Here is a 25,503-nt window from a genome sequence, read left to right as displayed (position 1 = left end):
ATTTAATTTCTAAATCTGTGTATTTTCTTATTTTTTCATTAACAGATTTTTGAATATTACAGGAACTTTCCATAACATTATTATTATAAAAATGTACATTGATTTCTGTAAAATGAAACAAATATCGAGAACACCAATAACATTTATTTAATAATAAAATAACACAATGTGAATTACAGTTTTCTTTTCTTGGCTTCCGACGCCGCCTCTTCCTCTTCTTTAGTAACTTCGGATTCCTGGAATATCGGCTTGGGTTGAGTTTTGGCATAAGCCGGAGCAATCCAGAAAGGATTCTCCGCTGCATCTTTCGCAAACTTCAAGATGGCTTCTCTTGGATCCTGCTCATCATTAACCCTTTTACTTAACCCAAGATTCCTGATAACGTACGAGCTGAGCGTACCGCCGGATGAAGCTACCCTTCCTCCTTGACCTGATGTAATGGGGAGATCTGGACGTTTGGATTTAACAGGGTCCAATCTGTCTTTTTCCATGCGCTTCTTATTGGTTTTTATCCTGTCTTGCCTAAACAATGGAAGGGCATGCGGTGTTATTACTTGGGTAGCGCTAATTACTTCCGTCGAACCTCTCTTTCTATGTGTCTTGACTACGCAGAGCTTAGCGCCTCTGATACTGCGTTTCTGATCGTAGAAACAGTTGACGGTACCGTTTCCACAACCAACAAATATCTGATTCAATTTGGGATGCCAGACGGTCTTAATAACGTGCGAGTCCGTCACTTCAATTTCTGATACCAACTTGAATGTTGCAGTCTCATAGAAAAGAATTCTTCCTGCTTTTTGTCCACGCTTTAAAGATTCTCCGGTTATTATCATTGAATCGTCTGGACTAAACATGCAGTCTGTCGTGTCGTATCTTGAAAACAGATCTCCCATAACGTGGACTGGTTTCTTAAAGGAGCGGAGGTCCCAGAGTTTTAAAGTGTCGTCGCAGGCTCTTGTGCAAATGTTGTTACCGAGGTAGGAGTAGTTTAGTGAGGATATTGCGGTTGACTTTTCGTGAGCTCCTCTCAACATCATGCAGGTGTTGACGTAGTTCTTGCGATGATCCCACATCTGTATAGATCCATCAAAGCACGCTCCAGCCATCGTGTTGCCGTCGCGTGAATAAGCGCAAGCGTAAGGGTTAGTTTTGACTCCACCTTGAGCTCTCGGTTTGATAACAGACTTCTGCGATCTTGGGTTTTCAACGTCCCATAATCTCAAAGTTCCATCGTTGGCTGTCGTCATAAATTCCTCTCTGGTGTAAGGATGCCAACATCCGCTGTTTAAGGCTGCGGTATGTCCGCTTGTCTTGGCCATGTCTGCTATGTATTGGTCGCCTTTAACGCATTCGATCTTTTCAAAGCCGTCCCGATCCAAGACTTTAGCTTGTGCTGCCCCGCTCACCACAAGAATGGTATCACCAGTTGCGGAGTATTGTAAACATTTGATGGGGTGGTTCTCGCAGGGGCGCAGAGTCCTGAAGGATCTCATGGACATATCCATGCCGGCGAAATCCCAGAAACAAACTTCATAATCCACGGAACCCGTTGACAACCTGGCTCCGGACGGGTCTGCCGCAACGGCCACTACAGCTTTAGAACCGTGCTCCATTTTGACTTCATGACTGGAAGGAATTCTGTTGACCAACAGGGCGCCATCTTCTTCGTCGGAATCACTTAATTCATTGTAACTGTCATCATCATCTGCTGATGGTTTTGTTGCTGTCTTGGTGGAATCTTCCGGGGCTTCGTCACTTTTAAGCATATCCGGAGGTAAAGGAGGACCTATAGCATCATCATCGTCGCTGTCTTCATCATCAGATTCTTCTTGGGCTTTTTCCACGACCTTGGGAGTTATATCTCTTGCGGTTTTTCTAACTTGTTCCAGCATTTTTTCAACGTCGTAAGTTTTGGCCTTTTTGCCGAAGCCTTGCATCCCCATGACCGTCTCCATGTGCTGATTTTCCAAATTCTGAGCCATCGTTTGTACCTCTTCCTCTGCATCTATTAAATTTTCGACTTGGTTTACTGCATTTTCTGTTTTTTCGACTTGAGTTTTGCCGAATGTACCGAATCCTTGTACGCCGTCATTTTCTTTTGAAGTGCTCGCCGGGGTGGCTGGAAGGGCTATTTTCCCGAAGGAAATTGTCTTTTTCTTATTCATTGTGTCGGTGTGCAGATCAAATCAAATACTCGATGAATTATTGATTCATTACATCTAGTTTGACGTATAGATGTTAGTTGTTTATACACAACATAACCTCAAAAAGTTTATCAAACACCGCGATTTTACTAACGTCAAAGACAAACACAAATTACACGTCTGTTTAAGTAAGAAGTAATTTGGTGAGATTAATAAAACAGAATTAATTTCAATTACCCCTACAAAACAAAAATTCGTTCGATTTTGACTTTTGACAGATCTCTTATAGAGATGGATACCATTGGATACCATCATAAATGAACCTACACCGATACCATAATATTCCATCCATATTCGATACGATATTCCTGTCCCGGTTACTTCGTCTCGGTGACTTAACTTAGTCACCGCGATTTTAGTGGAAGGAGAGGGTGGGTCCAGATTTAGGAAGGGAAAAATACGTTATTACTACCATCGCCTGTTTTTTGTTCCCGGGTTTCTGGAAAAAAATGTGTGGTTTTATATTAAGTAAGTGCAATGTACTGCGACTGCCAGTTGTTGTGTCTCAAAAAGCAGCATTAACGCACGTTGGTTTCGGCGAAAATGACAAAATAATTGATTTTCAAACTAATTATGGAAGTAAAAAAATAATTAGGTAATTGAGCATTATTGCGCTTCTTTGTCCTTAATAGCGGGTCATACATTTCAATTTTAGTTAATCAATTCTACACCTGAAAGCATATTAAGTCAGTGTGAACCTTTTTTCAACAAAGTTGATCAAGTGTTTAGTTAAAAAAATTGTTGTTCAATAAAAGATGATCAACTTAAAATTGAAACGTCTGAAATCGCTATTTAATTTAAGTTAATGATTAAAACAATATTATTTTTGACAGAAGAGATCATTAAATGTTTAAATTAGTTAGTCAAATTTTGATCTGATGATTGATATGGCAAAGCTGTAAACTTTGGCTGAAGGAAGAGGAAGCAAAGCACGGCCTTATACCATAAAAATATCAAACTCTATTTTTTCCGTGAGAATCATAAATATTGAAAGTACTAACGTACCAACTCAATACAAACAATGCGTTTCATTCGAAACATCTTTCGAAGCTTCGAATGAAGCGCATTTATTTGACGTTTTAAAATGCGCAACTTTGGCGCCAGATGTCGCCCTGTAAAATGTCAGATTTGTGTCTATCGCCTTCACTGTGACTGAAAATATAGTATTTCTGAAAAAGAAATTAGTTTCCCCGTGATGACAAGAGTTTTATGAAAGTTCCAAAATGTGCACACGAAGTTTAACGGACGTGTTTATTTTGATGCGTAACAATGCCGTCCAGAGCAGGCATATTTACGCCGAACAGGTAAACAAATTAATGAAAACAATGAAAAACCATATTTATTTATTTATAATATGATAATTAATCATTGTTTATGAAAGTGACGTATTGTATACATTTTTTTATTGTAATATTTATTTTGGCAGTGATGTAACATTGCAGATAAATATGTATTTAGGTTACCATATTTTAGACGTTTCACCCACTCAACTTGATTACTGATTAGCTTTTAATGGCTTGAATGTGTTACTTGTAGAATGGTAGATACTCTGAGAATCATCCTGGTTAAAGACTACCGTTTGGTGTCAAAACATTGCTTGAAATTGCAAAAGCCGTGTTCGGTGACCAGCTCTGAATAGCTAGGTACTTCCTGTATTCCTATTTTCTTTCCCGTCCCCACTCCCTTCAGCTTTACAACATACCTCAATACGGTATTTTCACTGTTTTTTTTTATTCTCGAATAATTTACGATAACGAAGTTATTTTTATGTTGACGAATAAACTTTCTATAATGATTAAAAATGTGCCGTTTTGAATTTGCCGCCAAAACGACATGATCGTTTTTTATTTATAAATTCACTTCGGGCGACGCTGGTGACAGCTGTCCTAGCGATTTCCATGTCATAATAACATTTTAGCCGGTTAAAACCGTTTATTATTCATAAAAACGTATATTATTTTTTTTTTTTATATTAACTCCACACAGGAGGCCCTGAAGAAAATAATTTCCCTCAGGGCCTATGTCATCTTTGTGGATGCTGTGTGGAGGGTCTTTTTGTGGAGAGGAAGGAGAGAACATGGGTCTTGAAGAGTCCCATGTTGTAGGAGGGAGGAAACACAGAGGCCGGCAGTTCGTTCCACAGCCGAGCTGTTGAACTTAAGAACGAATCGTAGAAGCGACCCGTTCTCATGTGACAAATGTCAACCGTGTACAAATGTTGGGCGCGCGTTTGGCGTGTATTCCGACTACGCACCGGTGCCGAAGGGATCAATGACGCTAGTTCCTCAGAGCATCTTCCATTGTAATACCGATAGAACAAGGACAGCATACCTACCTGACGCCAAATTCGACAGTAGGGCGCACTTGCGATTTGTACAGGGTCAGCAGTTGTGTACTATTAAAGTATCTGCAGGCCCTGTACAGTACACCCAGCTTCTGAGAGGCCAACTTTACTATATTATTATTATTTATAACGTTTATAACTATTCCAGACCATGACGGACCACGTGCGGCTGCTGTACGACGAGAGTTCCCCGTCGGCGCGGCTGCGCGGCGGCTCTGTAGACCTGGAAGGGGCGCGCGGGGGCCGAGGCGCCGTGCCCCCGCAGTGGGCAGACTCCCTCGAGGAGGCGCAGTACATCATGACCAGGTGGGCATTTATTGTTTTATTTTTATTTCATTATTTGAATATTACATTTAATTACAATAATGACGTAATGCCCATCTCACTAGGTGTGAAACGCCTGTGTTGAGATGGCAATTTACAGAGTTGTTGTTAGCTAGGTCTTTGTTTACACAATATTATGAAAATGACAGATAAAATAAAATCAGTATTTTTATTTAAATTATACAATTCACGAATGAATTTAGAAGATTAAGGACGGGTTGTTTCGGAGAATTTGAACAATTCATCAAATTTCAACGTTCATTTCATTCAAGTTCTGTGAAAGAATTTTTCAAGTTCTGTTTTTATTTCAGTTTTGTCAAGCATTTTTATTGAAACATATAAACAAGGTTACAATATTATAACAATATAAACACCAATATTTCAATCACTCTCCTAATAAAGCAGCTGCTTGTGTTTAGGAGAGGACAACAAAATATTTTTACATTTGTTTAAATTAAACAAAAAATATTAGTAATTTAACAAAAAATAACAATAAAAGTAATAAAAATATATGTTAGTTAATAAATGATTCAAAGAATTGAAAAGGCAAAAACATATTTATAGATATAAACAGATATAATAACAGAACTTCAATAAGTCTTTCACAGAACCCGAAAATGAAAGTTGAAATTTGATGAATTGTTCAAATTTTCCGAAACAACCCGTCCTAAGATGAAGCGGGAATAATTTTAAGAAATTAAATTTAAGTTTGACAAAAAGGCAAAGTGATCTGAAATTTCAACTTTTTTTTTCCATACAAAAAGACATACCTACTAAAAATCCTTAGTGGAGGTACACACTTACCCGATAAATTCGCTGTGAGCTTGTCGAGCGCGAGACTGGTGATGTTGTTTATTATTCACCAGTGAAGTTTCCGTTGTTGAGAGGTATGTTGTCGTAAATGTGGATTAAAAATCCTTATCTTTTTCACGTCATAAAACAATCATTGAAGTAATCAGCTTTCAGAAGAATTAATGAATGAATCTCTTGCTACGTAATGGGCGGCCTTCAGGCCCTATAACCCATTATCGAGTTGTGTAACCCACATGTATAGTGAGTACATGTGAGGTATTTGTTTATAATATTTCTAGGATTGGCCGGTCCATTTAAAATTATCCAAAAGCAATAATAATGCAGTACACACACGCCGGCGCAATATTTCGTTTGTAGCTGAAAAGTACATCTAAAAATTTAAATTTCAAAAAAAGTTATTTATCGTTTTTACTTCTACCATCCTGTAGAATCACCTCCCGAAGTTATTGATGATAAAAATGTTATGAAATACTTCTAATGTATGTTTATTGGAGGTAATGAATGATTTATTGTTATTCAATAATAAGTTATAATATAATAAATCTTAATGTTTCCCAAATTTGGTTGACAAAGATGTTCATTATAAGCAGAGATATGCAAAATGGGTACCCAAAACCATTTGAAATGCAAAATGGAAATGGGTCAAAACTTTTCCATTTGAAAATGCAAAATGCAAAATGGTTTTTAGAAAAGCATTTCAAATGCAAAATGCAAAATACCTATTTTCAAAATGCATTGAAAATGCAAAATGGTTTCTCAGGTCAAACAATTAAAATAATTATAGAATTTTTAAACAATTTTGTCATTTAATAATGGACATCAATGTAGAACAAACATATTAATGATGGTAAATTCAAAAACACCACGACTACAGATTATGAAACCATAAAAAATTTGCACAGGACTAATGTTGCCAACGTAAAAACATAAAAACTGCTATCTAACATTTAATATTACAGCGTCATGGCCCCATGTTCTGTATTTTAGTATCAGTATTTTTTGTAATGGTATCACTCAATTGCCAGGGCTTCTACCAGGGAGCAACTTGACAAATGTAAATTATCTCTCATAGCGAGGTTGAGGACCGACTGATATTTGGGGCTTAGGAAAAAAGATGAGTGGAGATAGTAGGAAGAATGTTGCAAAAAAGCATTTAAAATGGAAAATACCCATTTTGCATTTTACATTTCCATTTGAAATTATGCACATCTCTGAATATAAGGTACATCGACTTGTATTATATATGCAAAGTTGATGGGAGCAAAATTATTTTTGATAATTACCGTTAAGAGAAATACACAAGCCAAAAGTGTGTATATTCTTAATGTGCCTTATATCACCACGAATATAGATAATAGGCATTAAAATCGCTTGGCAATCCTCAAAAGTGGTTTTTATTTATTTTGTGAATAAATTTATGAGAAAGGAAAAAGATAATCATGGAAAACTGTCAAAGATAATCTTAGTAAAATTATATTTTTTAAAGTTGTTTCTTTTACGCATTTAAATATTTGTAATGAAAAAATACATTTTTTAGTACTTTAAGCGTATATCTTCTATATAAATAAAAATGTAAATGTTCGTTTATTCAAAAGGTACAACTAGTTTAAAATTAAAATAACTCAGAACAGTTTACACCTTTTGATTTAAATAAAGAAATTTTGGCCTCATATCCAAAATGAATGGGTATTTTGGTCTCAAATACAAAATTAATGGGTATTTTGGTCTCAAATACAAAATTAATGGGTATTTTGGTCTCAAATACAAAATGAATGGGTATTTTGGTCTCAAATACAAAATTAATGGGTATTTTGGTCTCAAATACAAAATTAATGGGTATTTTGGTCTTAAATCCAAAATTAATGGGTATTTTGGCCTCAAATTCAAAATTATATATTGTACAACAAACACCTGTTCTTCTTAATTTAGACATTAAACTAAACGAAACTCTTACCAATAAATGTGTTTTAAATTTTACAACCGACCAAAATAATTTACAATTAAACAACCTTTTGAAGGGTTTACGGTTGTTTATCAGCTGTGTAAAATTTAGAACACTTTTAAGGTTGTCCAGTCATTCAGAATTCTTTTTAAAAACTCCACTAATCACAACGCACACTAATCAGCATTGCCTCACCTTTGAAATGAAGCGAGGCAGTGCCAATTCAATGCTGAGCTGTGTAGATATGTGTACGGTAACCTTAATTAGTAAACGGGTTACAGCGTCATTGTACAATAATAATTATTAACACAATTTGTATTGTTTTGCTTGAGGTCATAAAGCCTCATTATAATGTTAAAAAGTAATGCTTTAATCATTGAAGACAATATTAGCGACTCTTAAACGAAAATCTGAAAAAGATTCGGTCACATCTAGGAATTGATCCCAGGACCTCAGACTTGCTGGGTTTTGCTCTACCACTGAGCCTTCGGTCATATTTAACTGTATCACACTTCAACTAAGAACTACCAACATGATCTTCATTTTTCTAATACATGTTTTTATTGACTGCTATCTTTATATATGATTGCAAGATTCTTCCCGAATTAAATGCCAATAAATACGTTGTGCGATAATCGCGTAGACTATCGACACATGGGTTAGATTATAATGGTTGTAATCTAGACAGGTATGTGCCTGTGTAAATTAACACTCCGTTCGCTGAACCAAAAAGATAGGTATTCGCAAATGTGACTTACGGAAGAGTTGGTTGTGATGTTTGATGATATGGTTCTTTTGGCAGCACTCGTATAGTGGAGAAACACACATGTTAAGAAAATGAGGATGATGTTGGTAGTTCTTAGTCGAAGTACTGTACAGTTAAATATAACTGAAGGGAATAGGGTCGAATTAGCTAAGTGGCAGAGAAAAGCCGCGGCAAGGATCACTTCCTAGACACGACCGAATATTTTTTTTCAAATTTTCGTTTGAGAGTCGCTATTATTGTTTTCAATGTTTAAATAATACAATTTGAGGTTTTTCCAAACATAAATAATTTATTACTTTTCCTTATAAGTCATAAAATAATCTCATGAAGTAGCAATTCGTATTAATCTGAAAGAGAAATATGCAGGTCTTTTAATTAATGAATATGAATTGCTGATGACTATTACAATGTCAAGGTTACGCACCAAGATCTCTGAACTGAAGGAGGTGCACCGCCGCCACGTGCAGAGGCCCACGCTGGACGACAGCTGCTCCGAGGAGGTGGCAGCCGGCAAACTCACCACCGAGATCTCCCGGCACTTCACCACCGCGCATCGCCTGGTGCAGATCATCAAAGGACAGTGTCGCCAGGGTGAGATGATTTATTGCAGACTTTTCTCACAATTGTCAATCTAAATCTCATTCTTTTAACTTTGCCGCATACTAAAGATGCTCTCATTCAAATTAACACAGATCAAGTATCATCAGCTACATCCAGGGTTTATCAATTTTAAATCCTTTTTGTTTAAAGTGGAAATGGTTTATCATAGTTTGTGCTCTCTCCCATTTTACCTCATTCCTTTAAGAGTAACGTGGTCCCTTTAATAAAGTTCACCAAATTCATTGGGTATTGGCCTTGTTCCCATCAGGTCGGGACATAAATAGGAGTCTCTTCATCCTCTTAATATTTTCTGCATCTATTGATGTTTTCCACTCCCAATAGCTACATGTTGTGTCTCCTGAGGTGGCAGTCTCCCGCTAGTAATCCTACCAGTTCCGTCAGTGCACTGTCTGTATTAAGTAGTTGGATGGTTCATCTTGGGCAGCGGTTCCTAACCCGGGTAAAACAACTATTCTGCGGGGGTAATAAGACAAATAAAATGAAAGTAAATAAAATTGTAAGAACGTAAGGTTCCTCGTCGTTCACCTCCAGTCCTCCATCCCGTCTTACACAATCCACATCTTTCTCGGTCTGCCTCTCGGCATTGCTCGCTTCTGCTGGATACATGACGAGTAACAAATAACTCAATTATTTTATTTTATTGTTACAGGTTCATCGCTAGAGCAGAGGCTTACGTTCAATGTGTTATCATCCTTAGTCACAACCCTCCAAGAACTTAGCTTAACTTTCCGCACTGCGCAGAGCCACTACCTCAAGTCTCTCACGTCGCGTGAAGAACGATCCAACGCCTTCTTCGAGATACCAAACTTTGACGACATCAACATAGACGACGGAACCAACTTCTTGGACATGACTAGCGCCACACTCCACAAGCAGAGCACCTCGAACACGTACGGCGAGGGATCCTCAAATTCGCAGCTCAAAAACAGTAAAAACTCGAGCGTTTTCTTCGAAGAAGAAGATCAGGATATCGACAAAGTGTTTCAACAACCGGCAAATTCTAGAATGTCTCAACAGCAGATGCTGCTATACGAAGAAGACAATACTAAGTTAGCGATGCATCGCGAACAAGAAGTCAACAAGATCGTTAAGTCTATTGTTGATTTGAACGACGTGTTTAAAGATCTCTCGCAAATGGTCCAAGATCAGGGGACAGTTTTGGACCGTATCGACTATAACATTGAGCAAACTCAAGTCAGTGTGTTTGAAGGGTACAAGCAGCTGAAAAAAGCGGATGCTTTCCATAGAAAGAATAGAAAAATGCATTGTATCTTTTTCTTAGGGTCTACAATCATCGTTTTGCTTTTGCTTCTGGTAATTGTGAAATCGTAAGCACACTAGTAGGTAGACACTAATAATGGTATGTCAAATATAATTGTCGCTTGATTGTTGAGTCCTTAATGTAATGAATTATAATAAGCCATAATTATGGGACATATAAGAATCAGAAATTATTGCAATTAATATTGTAATATTGCAATAATATTTATATTTGGACGATTTGTATAGCTCCATTCTTGTGAAGAATCAATCAAATTTTTGTAATATTGCAATAAACATTATAATATTGCAATGAACAATGTAATATTGCAATGAACATCGTAATATTGCAATGAACATCGTAATATTGCAATGAATATTGTAATATTGCACCTAGTAAAGCTAAGATGTTTATCTTTTTAAAAGAAAGCCAAACATTGCCAGGCTACTAATAACCTGACTATATTATTATTCAAATAACTCCTTGAAGCGCCCCGGGGATGATCAATATCAATTGTCAATAGTTACTTCATTGATGTGATGGACAATTGCTAATTGATAGTTAACAGAAGCAATCGAGGAACTGGATACAAAACAACTTGTTTATTAACACAACACAAGATATTTTTATTCCCAACGCCTTTTTGTTATCTCCAATCCATTCTTTATCTGCTGTGTAAATATTACTTCTGTAGGTTTTATACAGACTCATAAAAGTTTGAACACAAGTTACAAGTTATGCATTTAAAAAAACTTTAAACGCTTTTACTCCAAACTACAATTTTCATTCAATAAAGTATTGCATCTATTGCTCTTCAATTGACGATTATTGATACTTCTCATTGACTGGAGGGATGATGTATATTTTGATTGCTTGTATAGATATCGTAGACAAGCGCCATTGATGCAGCGGAATGATCGTTTCGTTGTGCGATTGACAATCGTTCATTCAATTACTATATCTATCGAGCCCTTTTAAATTGGGTATCATCGCGGAACGAGATTTGTTTTACTTCAATGCACATTGTCAATGATGCAAGCAGATCGACAACTGACATTGATCGTCTCTGGACCCCTTCTTCAGTATTGGAAAATGTTGTTTGTATAAATATGGAGATCTTGGCTAACAAAGGATCTAACTTGTGATGCCACAGTCGGAACTCACACCTTTGGATTGCTAAACCAAATAATCATATTTCTAAATTTTCCTATGTTCAATGTCCAGTGGGGTGAATTTTTCTCAAAATTAATTATAGTACTTAAAAAATGGTAGCGTTTTATAAATGGTTTAGTTTGGTTTGACGTGTAGCATTTTTACCATAAGAACTTTCATGTTATTTGTATAGACAGATTTTTATTTGTTAATTTTAATTGAACTATTTAAAAGGGCACCATTTTTTTTGTTCGCCAAATTGCTTATGGCGAGGTCTCACCTGATCTGTTGTATGAGAATCTATGGTAATTTATAGAACGATCTTCTCATGGATCTATTTCATTGATTTATGGGTAATGAGAGGTAGAGACAGTGAAAGATGTGGTATCACTGCGGGAATCTTACTGATCCCCCAGTGAAATGCTCGACACTGTAGTGGTGAAGATGAATGGATAATGAATTCCTCCGAGCCGATGCTCGACACCGTGGGTGGTGGAGACGGTTCCATAAGGTGTGGGAAACCCGATGCACTCCTACAAGTAGCGTGTCGAATAGATCAGGTTTGATCCCGGCTTTATATAAGAATAATGACCTGAAAATAGTATTCAAGAGACGGTATAAAATTTTTATTGTTACTAAAAAGTATATTTATAGTCGAATAATTGATTTGTTTTAATTTTCAGTACATACACATTATCATTTATTTATTCTCATTAATTTAGTTTGACTTCAGAAATCATTTTGCGGTAAGGTACTTCTACTGTGTCATTCAACTATTGTCTTGCCAAAATGTAGATTATTTGTAAATATTCTAATTTATTTTTGTGTATTTATAAAATTATTGCTACATATGCACATTATTATTAATTATTTAGCTTGGCGAAGACAAATTGTATGCCTAAACTGTATATTAAACCAAAGCTTCAAATAATTGTCTGAAATCACCAATAAAGCCATTCTTTTGCAGGGATACGTAATTACCCGATACTCGACGATTTCAACATTTTGGCCACTACCGCCATACATCTGCGTGGAGATTTGTACATTTTTACACGTTGCTGACTTATTGTAAACCCGTCTGCGACGCCACTCTACCGTGACAAGCAGGGTGAGGTTGTTCCCGCTCACGCTGTCGAGACTTCAAACCTGGCGTCACTTGTCTCAAACATTTTGTAACAATCTGAGTGTATTAGATTAATGCTAGGAACAAAGAATGACAGGATATTACAATGACAACAACCGCAACTGTTTTGTTGTGAGTGAGTTTACAGGAATATTTTAGTTTTGATGTTTCGAGAGTTCTACAATGATAAGTGGCGATGCGGGTCTTGCGAGATCAGTAGTGAGGTGTACGGACTATGCGCAACAAGTTGTTTCCGACATAAGTATCGGATACTTGTGTATTCCTGCGAATGAAGGACCTAAGTTTGTTGTGGGCGAGTTTATGTGCCCTAAAAAAAGCTCAATTTTTTCCTCTGGTGAAATTGATCAAAAGTTTTAACTATTTCTTGAATAGATTATCGATTTCATTTGGCTTGTCTGGGGAGTAGGAGTTGAAAGATCTTATGTAAATTGGGGCCATCAGTTTTCTTTCAAATCAGTATTTATCATACTTCTATAAGTTTTCTGTTCAGTGGCTTAAATGCTTGAATAGTGTACCTTTTACTGCAAAATCAGCACTGTACTAATTATTTTAACTGTGTATGCATCGTGCTGATTGCAAACTGTGAGATGATTTCGAATAATGTATTAGGTATAACTGCATATTAGTTTTTATAATTTGACAAAATGTTAGTATTTATTATATTTATGTATATTCTAAGTAATGAACCCAAAACCTGGCAGGGCTCCAATAACTGGCAGGGCATCAATAAAACAGGGATCTATATTACAATATAGAGCTAATGAATTTGTGTTTCATGATGCTGCCTTAATTTGTAAAATGGACCTAGTGGCGCCATCTACCCACGAGCTATGATAATACCAAATTCATACAAAGACAATACTGTCCTGTTACAGATCCATGAACAGCCTAGACCGCGCATAACAGAACATGTTTGTCCCTAAATGTTATGCAATCGATGCGCCATAAGCTGTCGTGTTCGCTACACAGGGTGTCCAGGGTAAAATTCACTAACTTTGGGAGGTGTTTGTACACGATGGTTGAAGTAAAAAAGATAAATAACTTTTTTTTCCCATACCAAAATATTATATTTTCCGATATAAACAATTCAACTTTTTAACCTAAAAACTACCTTAAGGCGATGCACTACGTAGTGTAATATTTTAAATCGAGCCGCTATCAATAACACCCCTTACGTAGATGGCGATAAGGTTTAAATTCCCGCTGAACACCATCCGCCTGTTTTGATTTATACAAGAAAAAAACATGGCCAAAAAGTGCATTTTATTTTATTTTGTGGATGTTCAGGCATAAATATTTAATTTTTTTTCAATCATTTTATAAATAACTTAATTTGCCACATTATACAATAAAATCATAACCGAAAATGGGTTCGTAAGTAGGAGATTTTGAACTTTTAAGCAGTTTTCATAGACCTTATCCATTATTTTTTTCTGGGCTTATAAAAAGACTTATCTAAAAAATACTCGATTATTTCAAAGGCCAAGATGTATTCTACTCGCAGTATTTAATTAAAGCATCTGAAACATTTCTAGGTGACCAAATTTTCAAACCAAAAACACATGATTTTGAATTACTACGTAGTGCATCGCCTTAAGAAGTTGAAATTTCCGAAAAAGTTATTTATCTTTTCTACTTCGAAAATCATGTAGAATCACCCCCCGAAGTTAGTGCACTTTACCCCCGAAAACTCTGTACATATGGTTATCAATTTAGTAATCTCATAAATTTAGTAGTCGCATAAATGGAATCTGTACCATTTATGTGACATTTTCAGCAGAAAAATTCGCGGGAGTGACACGCACATGTGGAGCTATTGTCTTATTGTCCTGTCCGTGCACATTCACGCATGGATAACGCGATTGGGTACAGTGGTGGGGATAAGACACTCTTCTGCGGAGATAGCCTACCTGTCTCTATTCTCCAAACTTCTAGGATAATATTTCCAGAGCTGAGACAATATAATATTGTCTTGTCCTCGTGTGCTCCTAAGCATAAACCAAGCAGTAAATCCAATATGGCCATTGAGTGAATCTGGGTGTGTATTTAGCCTTACCAACTATTGTTATTATAAACTACATATTTTCTAACAACAATAAATTGTTAATTTTATTATTATTTGTTCTATTTTGTTATTTCACTAGCCTTCTGAAATGCATTGTTTTCCACTGGACAAAGTTATTATTTATTTATAGTCGCCGTGTAAAGTTTTATTTTTCCTTCAGCTGCCCGTCTTGGATACTTCACCATAATATACATGTGTATTATGGTGAAGTACCAAATAAAAAATGGGTGCAAAATACATAAATAAATAAAAATGTAAATGTTCGTTTGTTCGAAATCTTATATCTCCGAAAGTTCTTCGCCGATTGCTTTGAAATTTTGACATAACGTTGCATTCGAATATGCGTGTGTTTTTATACGCCTACATTATATAGATGTCACCTGTGACAGGTAAAAACATATATATTTTTTTTAAATGCGACATCTGTTGGACGCAAAAACAACTAAGACAGTAAAAGCAACATGCGCTATTGTTTCTCTTTCTGCACAGACAGACTTTTTTGCGTGACTGTATTGACATGCACACAATCACATTGTATATTCCCCTCTCAACCTAACCTAACCTGACCCATATCATTATTGGTTATGCTAGTACTTGATAGTCATATTGGCACGCCAGGAGCAAAGTTTGAGAATTTCATTCTGCAATACAGGTATTCTCAAAATTTGATTTTAGTTTAATAACAATATATCCTTAATTAACCTAAAACCTCCGTATGTTCCGATGGCAAAATCCCACAAACAAAAAATATATTAAGGAACAACCTTTTCTTTTAACTTTTTTGTTTAAAGTGGTTAAGACGCTGTCCCGGTAGTCGAGAGATCCTGGGTTCGATTCCTAGTTTTGACCATTATCTTTTTATTTTCTGTGTCTTATTCTGCTTCATGTTTTGTTTTGTTAGTAATATAGGGTTTTCCAATAAGAGGTGTTATTTTGATATTCAATCATAAAAGATCAATGGTTTCGTTTCTTGTGTGGCACGTAGCGCCGTCTTGTTGAAAGTAAACGTTGTCCAGATCAATACCATCCAATTCCGGCCATAAAATATCATTAATCATCTCTCGATAGCGCAATCCATTCACCGTAACTGTTGCTCCAGCCTCATTTTCGAAAAAGTAAGGTCCAATGACTCCGCCGGACCATAAACCGCACCAAACTTTCACACGTTGAGGATAGAGAGGCTTTTCAACAATAACTCTTGTGTTTTCCGAGCCCCAGATGCGACAATTTTGCTTGTTGACGAAGCCACCGAGGTGGAAATGGGCCTCATCACTCAAGATGATTTGCATTTGATTCACTCAAGTGAATTTTAATAATTTCAATGCTTTGTTGAAGCGTGTATCATTCCATTCTTTTTATTAGTAATGGCATAGTTTCTACTTGTCAAATGTCAAAAAATGACAGCTTCAAAAGTAACATCTACCGAAATAGCGGGCTATTCAAAATAATACCTCTTATTGGAAAACCTTGTATCTTCTTCAATAAATATATTAATTTCAGATTACCATGATGGATACAAAATTTTCATATCCAATGGGTGCTTTTGGCGCCAGATGTTAAAGGACTGACTGTTATTTAATGTTCGAGGATTGCAAAAAATTAACAATCAAGATTACAATTATTAGTCCATCAATCAATTTATATTAAAATTTAGCTTTTTTCTTAAAAATATGTTCTTATTAATTGACTATATAATATAGCACATGTTTAATTTTAAAGCAAGCTTGATTTTATTTAAAAAATTTAATGCCTAGTCAATGTCTTAAGTATTATTATTGTTTTATAATTCAAAACTACACAAAAAAATCAAAATTTTAATTAATTATCTAAACTGAAATTGAGGTGTATTTAAAATGAATTTGCAATTATTAAAGAAATAATATCTGTACCTGAGAATCTTACGGATGTAAACTCAAAAAACAAAATATTCAGGAGAGCCGAAAAATAATGTCTTTTTAGAAAATTTCTCATAACTTCCACAAATATTAAAACAGACAATTGAAAAAAACAATATTTCTTTCAAAAAATTTGCGGAAATAATGAGAGATTTTCCAAAACAACAGTTTTTCATCTCTCCTGAACATTTTATTTTTTGAGTTGCATCCGTTTGCCTACCTATATTATGGTGACCAGATAACTCATCAAAATGACAATTCAACACACCTATAAAAAGTGTTATAAAGTTATGAAAAGTGATGAAACAAAAACTAGGTTACATATGTAATTATTTCATTTTATTTAACTTTAATTTTAAATCATTTATGTTTTTTTTTGTTCTTCATCAACATTATATATTATAATGATTTGTTTTTGGGGTATTATCCCGTGTTGCACTATCTCCTTCTTTAGCCAACGTTTCGGACAGCATTGCAGTGACAATCATCAGGGCAGATGTGTAATCTAAGGTTGTGGTGAAATGTGTGTTTATATATAAGATGCGATACCGTGTTGCCAGCTCCAACGCTCTAAGAGCTGACATTAACGTATAATTTTAAAGTGGTTTTCTGCGTTTATTTCTGGTGTAGCCGTCAATTACCGGATACCAAGAACTACTAGCTACTTAGCTCCATCGTCTCTATTAATATTTACAGGATTTTTGTGAATTTCGATTGCCTCCGTAATCTGCCGTGCTCTATAAGTTAAGTTTTGGGTCTCTCCAGGATTTCAGGAACAAATCCAAAGGAATGCTCGGCAATTGCCGATTTGTCAGGGTGACCGAGTTTACAAGCTCTGAAGTGTTCAGATATCCTTTTGGAGATTGTTCGTTCTGTCTGACCTACATAAACCTTGTCACATCCGGAACAGCTGAGTTTGTAAACTCCATCTGTTTCCAAAGGAAACTTAGTTTTTGCAGGCCTTAGTAAGTCCTTTATTTTAGTTGTGCTTCCGAAGACTGTCTTGATGCTTTCTTTCCTTAGCATCCTAGCGATTCTGTCTGTCACACAACAACACACACATGTCAACATTATACAGGGTGTATCGGTACTAACCCGACAAACTTTAACCAGCTATTCCTTAGCACATTTGGAGTAAAAAATCTTATGGGCACTTTGCTGTCCGGTAGCATTTTTTTTCAATTAAAAACATAAAAATTAAAAATTTCCACACTACATCACTGTCATTGGCATTGCTTTTCGGGTTCAACAGCTGTTATAAGCAAGTATGTCGAAAAGCGTCTTCGCTCTTTCGCACCCACTAAATAATAATAGTTAAAAATGAGACGAATGGTGCCGTGTCATTTCATTTTGATTGTAAAAGTGCGCCAATATAGGTACACACGTGCATTATTCAACGGAATTCGAATAAAATATGGCCAGATGGGTTTTCAAACATTGAAAAAGGATAAAACAGTGGTGACATGTGCTGAAAATATGAATAATAAATTTTTTATTAAAAAAAAACGTTACCAGACAGCAAAGTGCACATAAGATTTTTTACTCCAAATATGCTAAGGAATAGCTGGTTAAAGTTTGTCGGGTACGTGCTGATACACCCTGTATATATATTTCCTTTAAATGTATTATGAATATTTTATTTTATTATAAAATGGAGGCCTCAGCAGGGTAAGCAACCTAGTGAGGCCACCATTACTAAATTGTACCAAGAAATGTTAAATATTGTATCAAATAAATAAATAATTTAACTTAGTTTTTGTTTCATCACTTTTTCAATATCCCCTTTTAAAAGTGTGTTGAATTGTCATTTTGAGGAGTCATCATGTAACCCTATATTATAAATGCTTAAAATTGCATTACCAATTTGTCACTTAGTTCTCTTCGATATTTAATTTAATTTACTCAAATCAAATACAAAATTATGTATCTTGTAAAATAATATTGAAAATTAGTCCAGTGTGATTTTATTATTTGTGAATAATAAATAAATAATTGTTGCTTATAATTTAGTGTGTAAAATATATTTTGTAATAAACATTCCAGTTAAACAATATATAAATCAATTGGAATTGATAAACATGGCTTTTAATTATCTCAAATGATTTTCAAACTTTTTGTAGTATATGTCATCAAATTTAATTTAACTAACTAACCATAACGCCGTTTCATCGCAGGGGTAGGCAGAGAGGAGGGACCGCCAAACAACTCGGTCTTGACCACACACTTCTTGCCTCATTCACATTCATACATACTCCTCTATTATTCTGACTCTTGACATAGCCCGACTCGAATATCTGCTTGACTTGATTGTGCCATGTCTTCCTCGGGCGTCCCCTACTTCTGCTACCATTCACATCATACATTCTCCTTACACTCTTTTCTTCGCTCATTCGCTCTACTTGCCCAAACCATCTAAGCATCCCTTTCTTGATCTTACTCACTACGCTTACATCAGCCTTGCACTCTTTGCGGATCTCCACATTTCTCACACGATCATACATGGTTTTACCACACATACGCCTCAGGGATCTCATTTCTACAGCATTCAGTCTACTTTCATCTTTCCATGCCGCACTGCCATACATCATTGTGGACTGCTAACTTCGCTTCTTTGGACAATTTTTTGTCAGCGCCAACTGCGTTCAGTCCTCCATTAATGGAGTTACCTGTATTTACCTTTCCTTCAATATCTCTGTCAGCCTTCCCATCTCTCGTAAACATACTTCCTAAATACACAAACTTATCCACCTGCTCCAAGTATTCCTTGTTCATAACTACAAAAAAATTTAAGTCTGGGTAATCGTTAGCGAGAGAATTAATCGAGTAGTTATGGGTCATGACGATTGATGTATTATTTAGTCAATGGTCATGACTCATTTTATCAAGAGCGGGAGCCACGGCGAGCCAGCTCAATATTTCTATACGGCTCAAAGAGTCGACTCAATTTATCTGGAGCCGTGAGCTGTCAGACGCCTTTCACGTTTCTTAGTATGTAATAAAAATTAATAATTGGAATGGCATTATTTGCTAAAATATCTCCTGATAAAAAAAGAGTAACCGTTCAATTGAGCCGTGGTACGGTTTACCCGGAGTCGTACGAATATGGCTATTCAATAAGGTCTAGCTCAATTGTGTGGGTCTTTCATGAACGACTTATCGCTACAAGGGATACAGGTAATTATTACTCAATTTAGCTAGAAACCAATGGAGGTTCGTGCAATGAGAAAAAAATTACTCTTCTAATAATAGAGTAGAAAAAGGAAAAAATCATACAAATCTCCATACAAAAATATAGTATGTATAAGCCTTAACCCTCATGCCTCTGGCATATTGGCCTTATATTTTGTAAAGACGCTCTCAGAAGTTCGGAGAAGTTATGTGCATTTCTGCTTTGCAATAAAATCCAAATAAATGGAAAATTTCTGAACGTATCTGAAAAATAAGAACTGTTTTTAAAGGTGATGAAATACGCTTTCAAATTTTGTTATTAGAAATAAATATATATTTTTTTAAATATTACAATTTTTAATGCATGAAAAGGTTTTAAAAATGGCTCACGTTATGTTTTTTCATTTAAAATTACTGATCATTATCAGAAATTTTAGGTTAAATAGTTACATATATATAACTACATATACATATATACTACACTACATATGTAACTATTTAACCTAGTTTTTGTTTCATCACTTTTCAAATCTTCAATAAACCTTTCATATTGGTGTGTTGAATTGTCACTTCGATGAGTTTTCCGGTCACCATAATATAGTCTTTCTAAATTAACAATGTGGTAGTAACTATGTCCGAGGAAGACACGAAACAAATAATTAGTTGTGGCAAAATGAGACTTACGTCATAAACTACTACTTGTTTATTTCAGAGCTTAACGTCATCCCAGGGAGCAGCAGCGTTGCGTTTATTCCTGCCAAAGGGGTCCTAGGGGTAGCTTTCGGAAAGTGGAACCAACTACAGGGTTTTCCAATAAGAGGTGTTATTTTGAATAGCCCGCTATTTCAGTAGATGTTACTTTTGAAGCTGTCATTTTTTGACATTTAACAAGTAGAAACTACGCCATTAATAAAAATGGAACGATACACGCTTCAACAACGCATTGAAATTATTAAAATTCACTTGAGTGAATCAAATGCAAATCATCTTGAGTGATGAGGCCCATTTCCACCTCGGTGGCTTCGTCAACAAGCAAAATTGTCGCATCTGGGGCTCGGAAAACCCAAGAGTTATTGTTGAAAAGCCTCTCTATCATCAACGTGTGACTGTTTGGTGCGGTTTATGGTCCGGCGGAGTCATTGGACCCTACGAAAATGAGGCTGGAGCAACAGTTACGGTGAATGGATTGCGCTATCGAGAGATGATCAATGATTTTTTATGGCCGGAATTGGATGGTATTGATCTGGACAATGTTTACTTTCAAGAAGACGATGCTACGTGCCACACAAGCAACGAAACCATTGATCTTTTACGATTGAATATCAAAATAACACCTCTTATTGGAAAACCCTGTATTTCGACTAAAAGAAATTCTTCTAACTGTTTTAGGCAAATTGTTACCGAGTGTAGTCTCAAGCCAGTTGCAACTGTGTGCGACCAAGGCACCGTTAACAGTCGGGTGCTGATAGCCTTGCTTGAAGACACTCGAACAAGTTGCTTAAGGGATATGGTACGTTATAAACGAAGAGGTGTAAAAAGAACGTACAATGTGGAAGGGAATGATGGGACTCGAGGGTTAAGATACAAACAGCTATAGTAGTCCCAGACAGGTCAATCGTGACGCCATCGCTCGATTATCTTCAGTTTTAATTTTCGTACAAGACGTGTAAGAAGATTGATAACGAATTTCATTGACCTAGGAATCGAATTACGCAAATTTGGCGACAAGGGTTTTCTTTCAGTTGCGGGTGAAAAAATGAAACACAAAATTCTTTAAATTCTCTATAATAAATAAAAAATATATCGCAACACATAAATTGAAACAAATTAAAACTATTGTAGATGATTTACTGTCCAGGAAAATGCTTTTTAAAAATGATACAACCGATAGTTAAATAACACACATAATATTTTGCAAATATTGATATGCAAAATACACCGCTTCTGCAATAAAACAATAATAATAAAAAAATTTGTCAATTCTTTAGAGAAATTTATTATTTCTTGTACATTTCATGTTTCTCTAGCCTAATAAGTCTTTATGAGAGACATTTTGATATTATTTCACTGTTTCTACAATTTAAAACAATAATTATTTCTAAACCGGTTTCTAAGTGGAGAAGTTTCGTTTCTAGATCGAAAAGTCATTAATAGGACCTGGACTGGTCGTCTCAAAAGTCAGGGCTGATCCGCTAAATAAAACGCAGAGGAGTATAAAAGGCTACCCATAGATGGCGTTAGCTGTTCTGAGTAATAGGATAATAAATAAAGTGGCAAGGTTGGGGTCCAGATTATTCCTACCGCTTGCTAAATAAGATTCCAGAGCCGTTGTCAAACAATCAATGAAAATGTCACCGGCAATCAAAAATTATGATCTGCGAGATTTTGAATTTTTGCGATTTGAACAGTCGCCTTCAAACGTAGATTCTCAGTCCATTTTGGCATTTGATCAAATTGTGTTGTGATAAGTAGTCAAGTGTGTTGTTTTGTTTAATAAGGGTTTTTATATATTTTTAATAAAAAATAAAAAAAATTAATTGCACAGCCCTGACTTTTAATGACTAATCTGAATCCTACTCATTAAAATAAGTAACGTTTACTGAAAGCGAAAGAATTATTTGTACGCACAATTTTTGTAATGAATTCCAATCGAAACTGAAAAGGAAATTGAGTTTAAAACCACAGAATAGAAAACCAATAGAAGTGTAACACACTTCTACCAATTGATCTATTTAGTGTTTAAAACAATGATTCTATATATATGTACATAACTAGACAATCAACTCTTTGATAAGATCAGCTTAACTGGCATTAAAGCACAAATTGACACGATATTTAAAAATCTATTCATGTTAAATTTTTATCACTTGTTTGCGATACAAATTGTTTCGATTGGTAACAATAACATGTTAAGTTGAAAATATCAATTATCAGAAACAATAACATAACAGCGATGATTTTTTTGTCAATTTTATCAACTATACAATAGTAATTGCAACATTTCTAGTTCAGGTACAAGAAAAGATATCATTTAAATGAACTAAAAATATACGAGGGAATTTGAAACATAATATACAGCTTTGCTAAAAATAATTCTCAGACGGTGACAAATCATTATTTTAAACCCTAAGATACTGATACCTTAAAAAGGATTTACATTTTGAAAAGATATCAAGATATGACACGTTACTACACTCAAAGATAAGTGTCGAAATACCAAGAAATTAATTGCACACGAGAAAATAATTCAGTTATCCAAGAATGATCTATTACCTAGTTCTTACACATTTTTAATTACTTAGAATTAAGGCTTGAATTCTAACTTTCTTTATAAAAATAAAGATTTTCACGTTAACTTCACACAGGGAAGCCCTGAAGAAAATAATTTCGTTCAAGGACTAGGTTATCTTTGGAGGTGATGTGTAGAGCGTCTTTTTAAGGAAAGGAAGTTCTGGGATGAGTAGGAATGTAGGAGTTCAGTGTGTCCAGGAGTGACATATGTATGAATACATCCCTCCCACTGCGGTGCAAGGCGATGAGTCGAGAGATTCCGGCTGAAGAGGATAAAGGGTCTCCTTCAACTGGCCTCGGCCGATCCAGCCTGCAGGTGGGCAGATGCATACACTGCTAAGACCTGGACAAACCTCTCCCCTTGAACCCGGGCACCCCTGCTAAATCACACACAGCGAATCACTTGGGATGATCAATGGCAGAGGTGTTGGTAATTTAATGAATGTTTCACAGGGGTACCCCGCATCCGCCTTCCAAAGTGAACTAATTTACAGCGTCGGAAATCAGTATGGAAGGGTTAAAAACAATGCATCACTCGTAGCCACGAAAAAACAATATTCAAATATGGACACTTTGTAAAAAGAAAATGCGAAATCGTACCTCGATAGTCTCTCATATTCTCATAAAATTATTTAGTTTCTTTACTTAATTCATTTATGTAGCGCATCCTTGTTTTTCGCATAGTAATCCTCTAAATACTGTCGGTATTCAATTTGGTTGGCCCAGAGTTCGGAGGCGGATGCATTAAGCGGGCTGTCCACGTTGGGCTCGGCCAGAAGACTCTGTATGGACAGCAGGATGGTTCTCACGTCGTATAGCGCCGACCACTTGTCCTTGAGGATGTCGAGGCAGATGGCGCCCACGTTCATGTCGACGTTGGGGTGGAAGCAGGGCGTGAGGAACTTGACGACGGGGGCCGAGTAGGGGTAGGAGTTGGGGAACTCGAGGGACAGCTTGTAGCGCTGGCCGCTGTACACCGTCTCCGCCGCTCCGCTGATGGTGCCGACCCACTTGAAGAGGTTGTCGCTCTCGGGGAAGGCGGAGATGCCCTTGTCCGCCGCACGCATTAGTTCCATCAGTTCTTTTTGAAGCCTGAAAACAAACATATTTAAAACTAACTAACTTAAATAAATATGCAGAAATGTCTGTAAACAACTACTGTTTATTGATGATTTAAACACAAGTTGACTTAACCAGCAACATTTACAGAGTGTGGTAGTCCCAGAGAAAGGTCGTAGATGAGGTCAACGTTCTAGTATCTTCAGTCTTTTTTGTTTTTATACAAGACGTGTGAGAACAAAGCGGAAAATCTACTACATCTAAATGGCCAGTAATTAAGAAATGCTCAGTTTTTGGCGATTTGTCCGGATGAGCGAGTTTACATGCACATTGCAAATTGGCCACATTGTCAACAGCAAAGCCGTCTAAAACATCAGCCCAAGAAGAAGTAATCTAAACAAAATTGATTACCGCAAACTTAAATCTGTTTGGTGAAGGTTTGAAAATATTTCAACCATACAGTTGTCAAATTTCGCCATGAGTACTTTAAAGACCACAAAAGTTAACGTATTTGCATCAAACGCATTACAGAAAATATTCAATAATGTATCTGGAATCCACGAGGGAACTTTAAACGGTCTCAGGACGATAAACGTGATTTAAAACAATACGGAATTAACTGTGACAATACTTGACAAAGAATTGTGTGATTGCAGTTGGGATCAAAACCACAATATTCAGACTAAAAGCTAAAAGCACGTTTACACCCTCAAGGGGGCCGTTATGCACAAACGTAAAAAAATGTTAAATCCATACTGATCGATAATTTCGACAACGCTTTAAAATCGTATAAAATGTCATCGAAACGAATTTGATGCACGAATCCGTAAAAGGACTAGATTATTCCGTTGATATTTCATATAAGGGATCACCTTACCTTTTGCTGACTGCGTGGTTGTCTTTCAATTTAACGGTATCTTCATTCTGTTTTGAGGGGTTAGTTGCCATCGAATAATGAGGGTCTATATTTTGAGCCATTTTGTAATAATATCACCGAGGGTAATGTGCACAGCTGGACGCCCGCAGATGTGTGATTCTGTTAGGTAATTGTAGTTAATTAGCGAGGTCCTGTTAATTAGAAAAGTTTTCTTGTGGTATAGGTTTGACAGGAACACAGGCAGCAAGATGGCGGCGGGCGCAGCAAACGAACAAACACAAACAACGGCGGCCGTTAAACTGACTCTAGCGCCTCTAGCGGCTGCTAAATTAACTATTTAGTCGTTCAAATGGTTATTCTAGCGGTATAAACTAGAACTAGCATTCACTAAAAAATGCCCAAATGACAAACTAACCATCTCGCCGTTTCGCCACAAAGGTGGGCAGAGAGGACGGACCTCCACACAACTATGTCTTGCACACATTCCTTGCTTCATTCACATTCATATATCGGCTTATACATGGGTACCTACTCCTCCATATGAGTATCCTCTGACTCTTGATATGACCCGATTCAA

At 36.1% G+C, this 25,503-nt stretch overlaps 3 protein-coding genes across 3 annotated transcripts; 1 reads left to right on the top strand and 2 right to left on the bottom strand.

Moving 5' to 3' along the window:
• Positions 1 to 127: 127 nt before the first annotated feature.
• LOC149410115 (gastrulation defective protein 1 homolog) lies at positions 128 to 2,632 on the bottom strand. The gene has a single exon (XM_089648868.1). The coding sequence runs from the start codon at positions 2,163 to 2,165 to the stop codon at positions 174 to 176; it is 1,992 nt and encodes a 663-aa protein (XP_089504994.1). The 5' UTR covers positions 2,166 to 2,632; the 3' UTR covers positions 128 to 173.
• Positions 2,633 to 3,327: 695 nt separating this feature from the next.
• On the top strand, positions 3,328 to 13,740 carry Syx16 (syntaxin 16). Its single transcript, XM_089648507.1, has 4 exons — positions 3,328 to 3,508; positions 4,697 to 4,854; positions 8,809 to 8,984; positions 9,664 to 13,740. Exons 1-4 carry the CDS (start codon positions 3,428 to 3,430, stop codon positions 10,344 to 10,346), a joined length of 1,098 nt encoding a protein of 365 aa, XP_089504633.1. The 5' UTR covers positions 3,328 to 3,427; the 3' UTR covers positions 10,347 to 13,740.
• Positions 13,741 to 21,239: 7,499 nt separating this feature from the next.
• vih (ubiquitin conjugating enzyme vih) lies at positions 21,240 to 25,203 on the bottom strand. Its single transcript, XM_089648869.1, has 2 exons — positions 24,927 to 25,203; positions 21,240 to 24,082 (listed from the first exon to the last, which is right to left on the bottom strand). Exons 1-2 carry the CDS (start codon positions 25,025 to 25,027, stop codon positions 23,641 to 23,643), a joined length of 543 nt encoding a protein of 180 aa, XP_089504995.1. The 5' UTR covers positions 25,028 to 25,203; the 3' UTR covers positions 21,240 to 23,640.
• Between the last annotated feature and the right edge of the window lie 300 nt (positions 25,204 to 25,503).

The sequence above is a fragment of the Hesperophylax consimilis genome, chromosome 28 (genome assembly GCF_061612785.1).
Source record: "Hesperophylax consimilis isolate HC1 chromosome 28, BYU_Hcon_1.0, whole genome shotgun sequence".
Lineage (NCBI taxonomy): Eukaryota > Metazoa > Arthropoda > Insecta > Trichoptera > Limnephilidae > Hesperophylax > Hesperophylax consimilis.
The sequence above is the reverse complement of the archived record's forward strand: the minus strand, read 5'-3'. Positions and strand labels throughout refer to the sequence as shown.

Bases quoted from the DNA above. Each gene is read 5' to 3' on its own strand.
- Syx16 (XM_089648507.1), top strand. From the start codon at position 3,428: ATGTGCACACGAAGTTTAACGGACGTGTTTATTTTGATGCGTAACAAT. The intron at 3,509-4,696 runs GTAAACAAATTA...TAACTATTCCAG, and splicing joins GGCATATTTACGCCGAACAG to ACCATGACGGACCACGTGCG. The intron at 4,855-8,808 runs GTGGGCATTTAT...TACAATGTCAAG, and splicing joins GCGCAGTACATCATGACCAG to GTTACGCACCAAGATCTCTG.
- vih (XM_089648869.1), bottom strand. From the start codon at position 25,027: ATGGCTCAAAATATAGACCCTCATTATTCGATGGCAACTAACCCCTCA. The intron at 24,083-24,926 runs GTAAGGTGATCC...GTTTGTTTTCAG, and splicing joins AACCACGCAGTCAGCAAAAG to GCTTCAAAAAGAACTGATGG.
- LOC149410115 (XM_089648868.1), bottom strand. From the start codon at position 2,165: ATGAATAAGAAAAAGACAATTTCCTTCGGGAAAATAGCCCTTCCAGCC.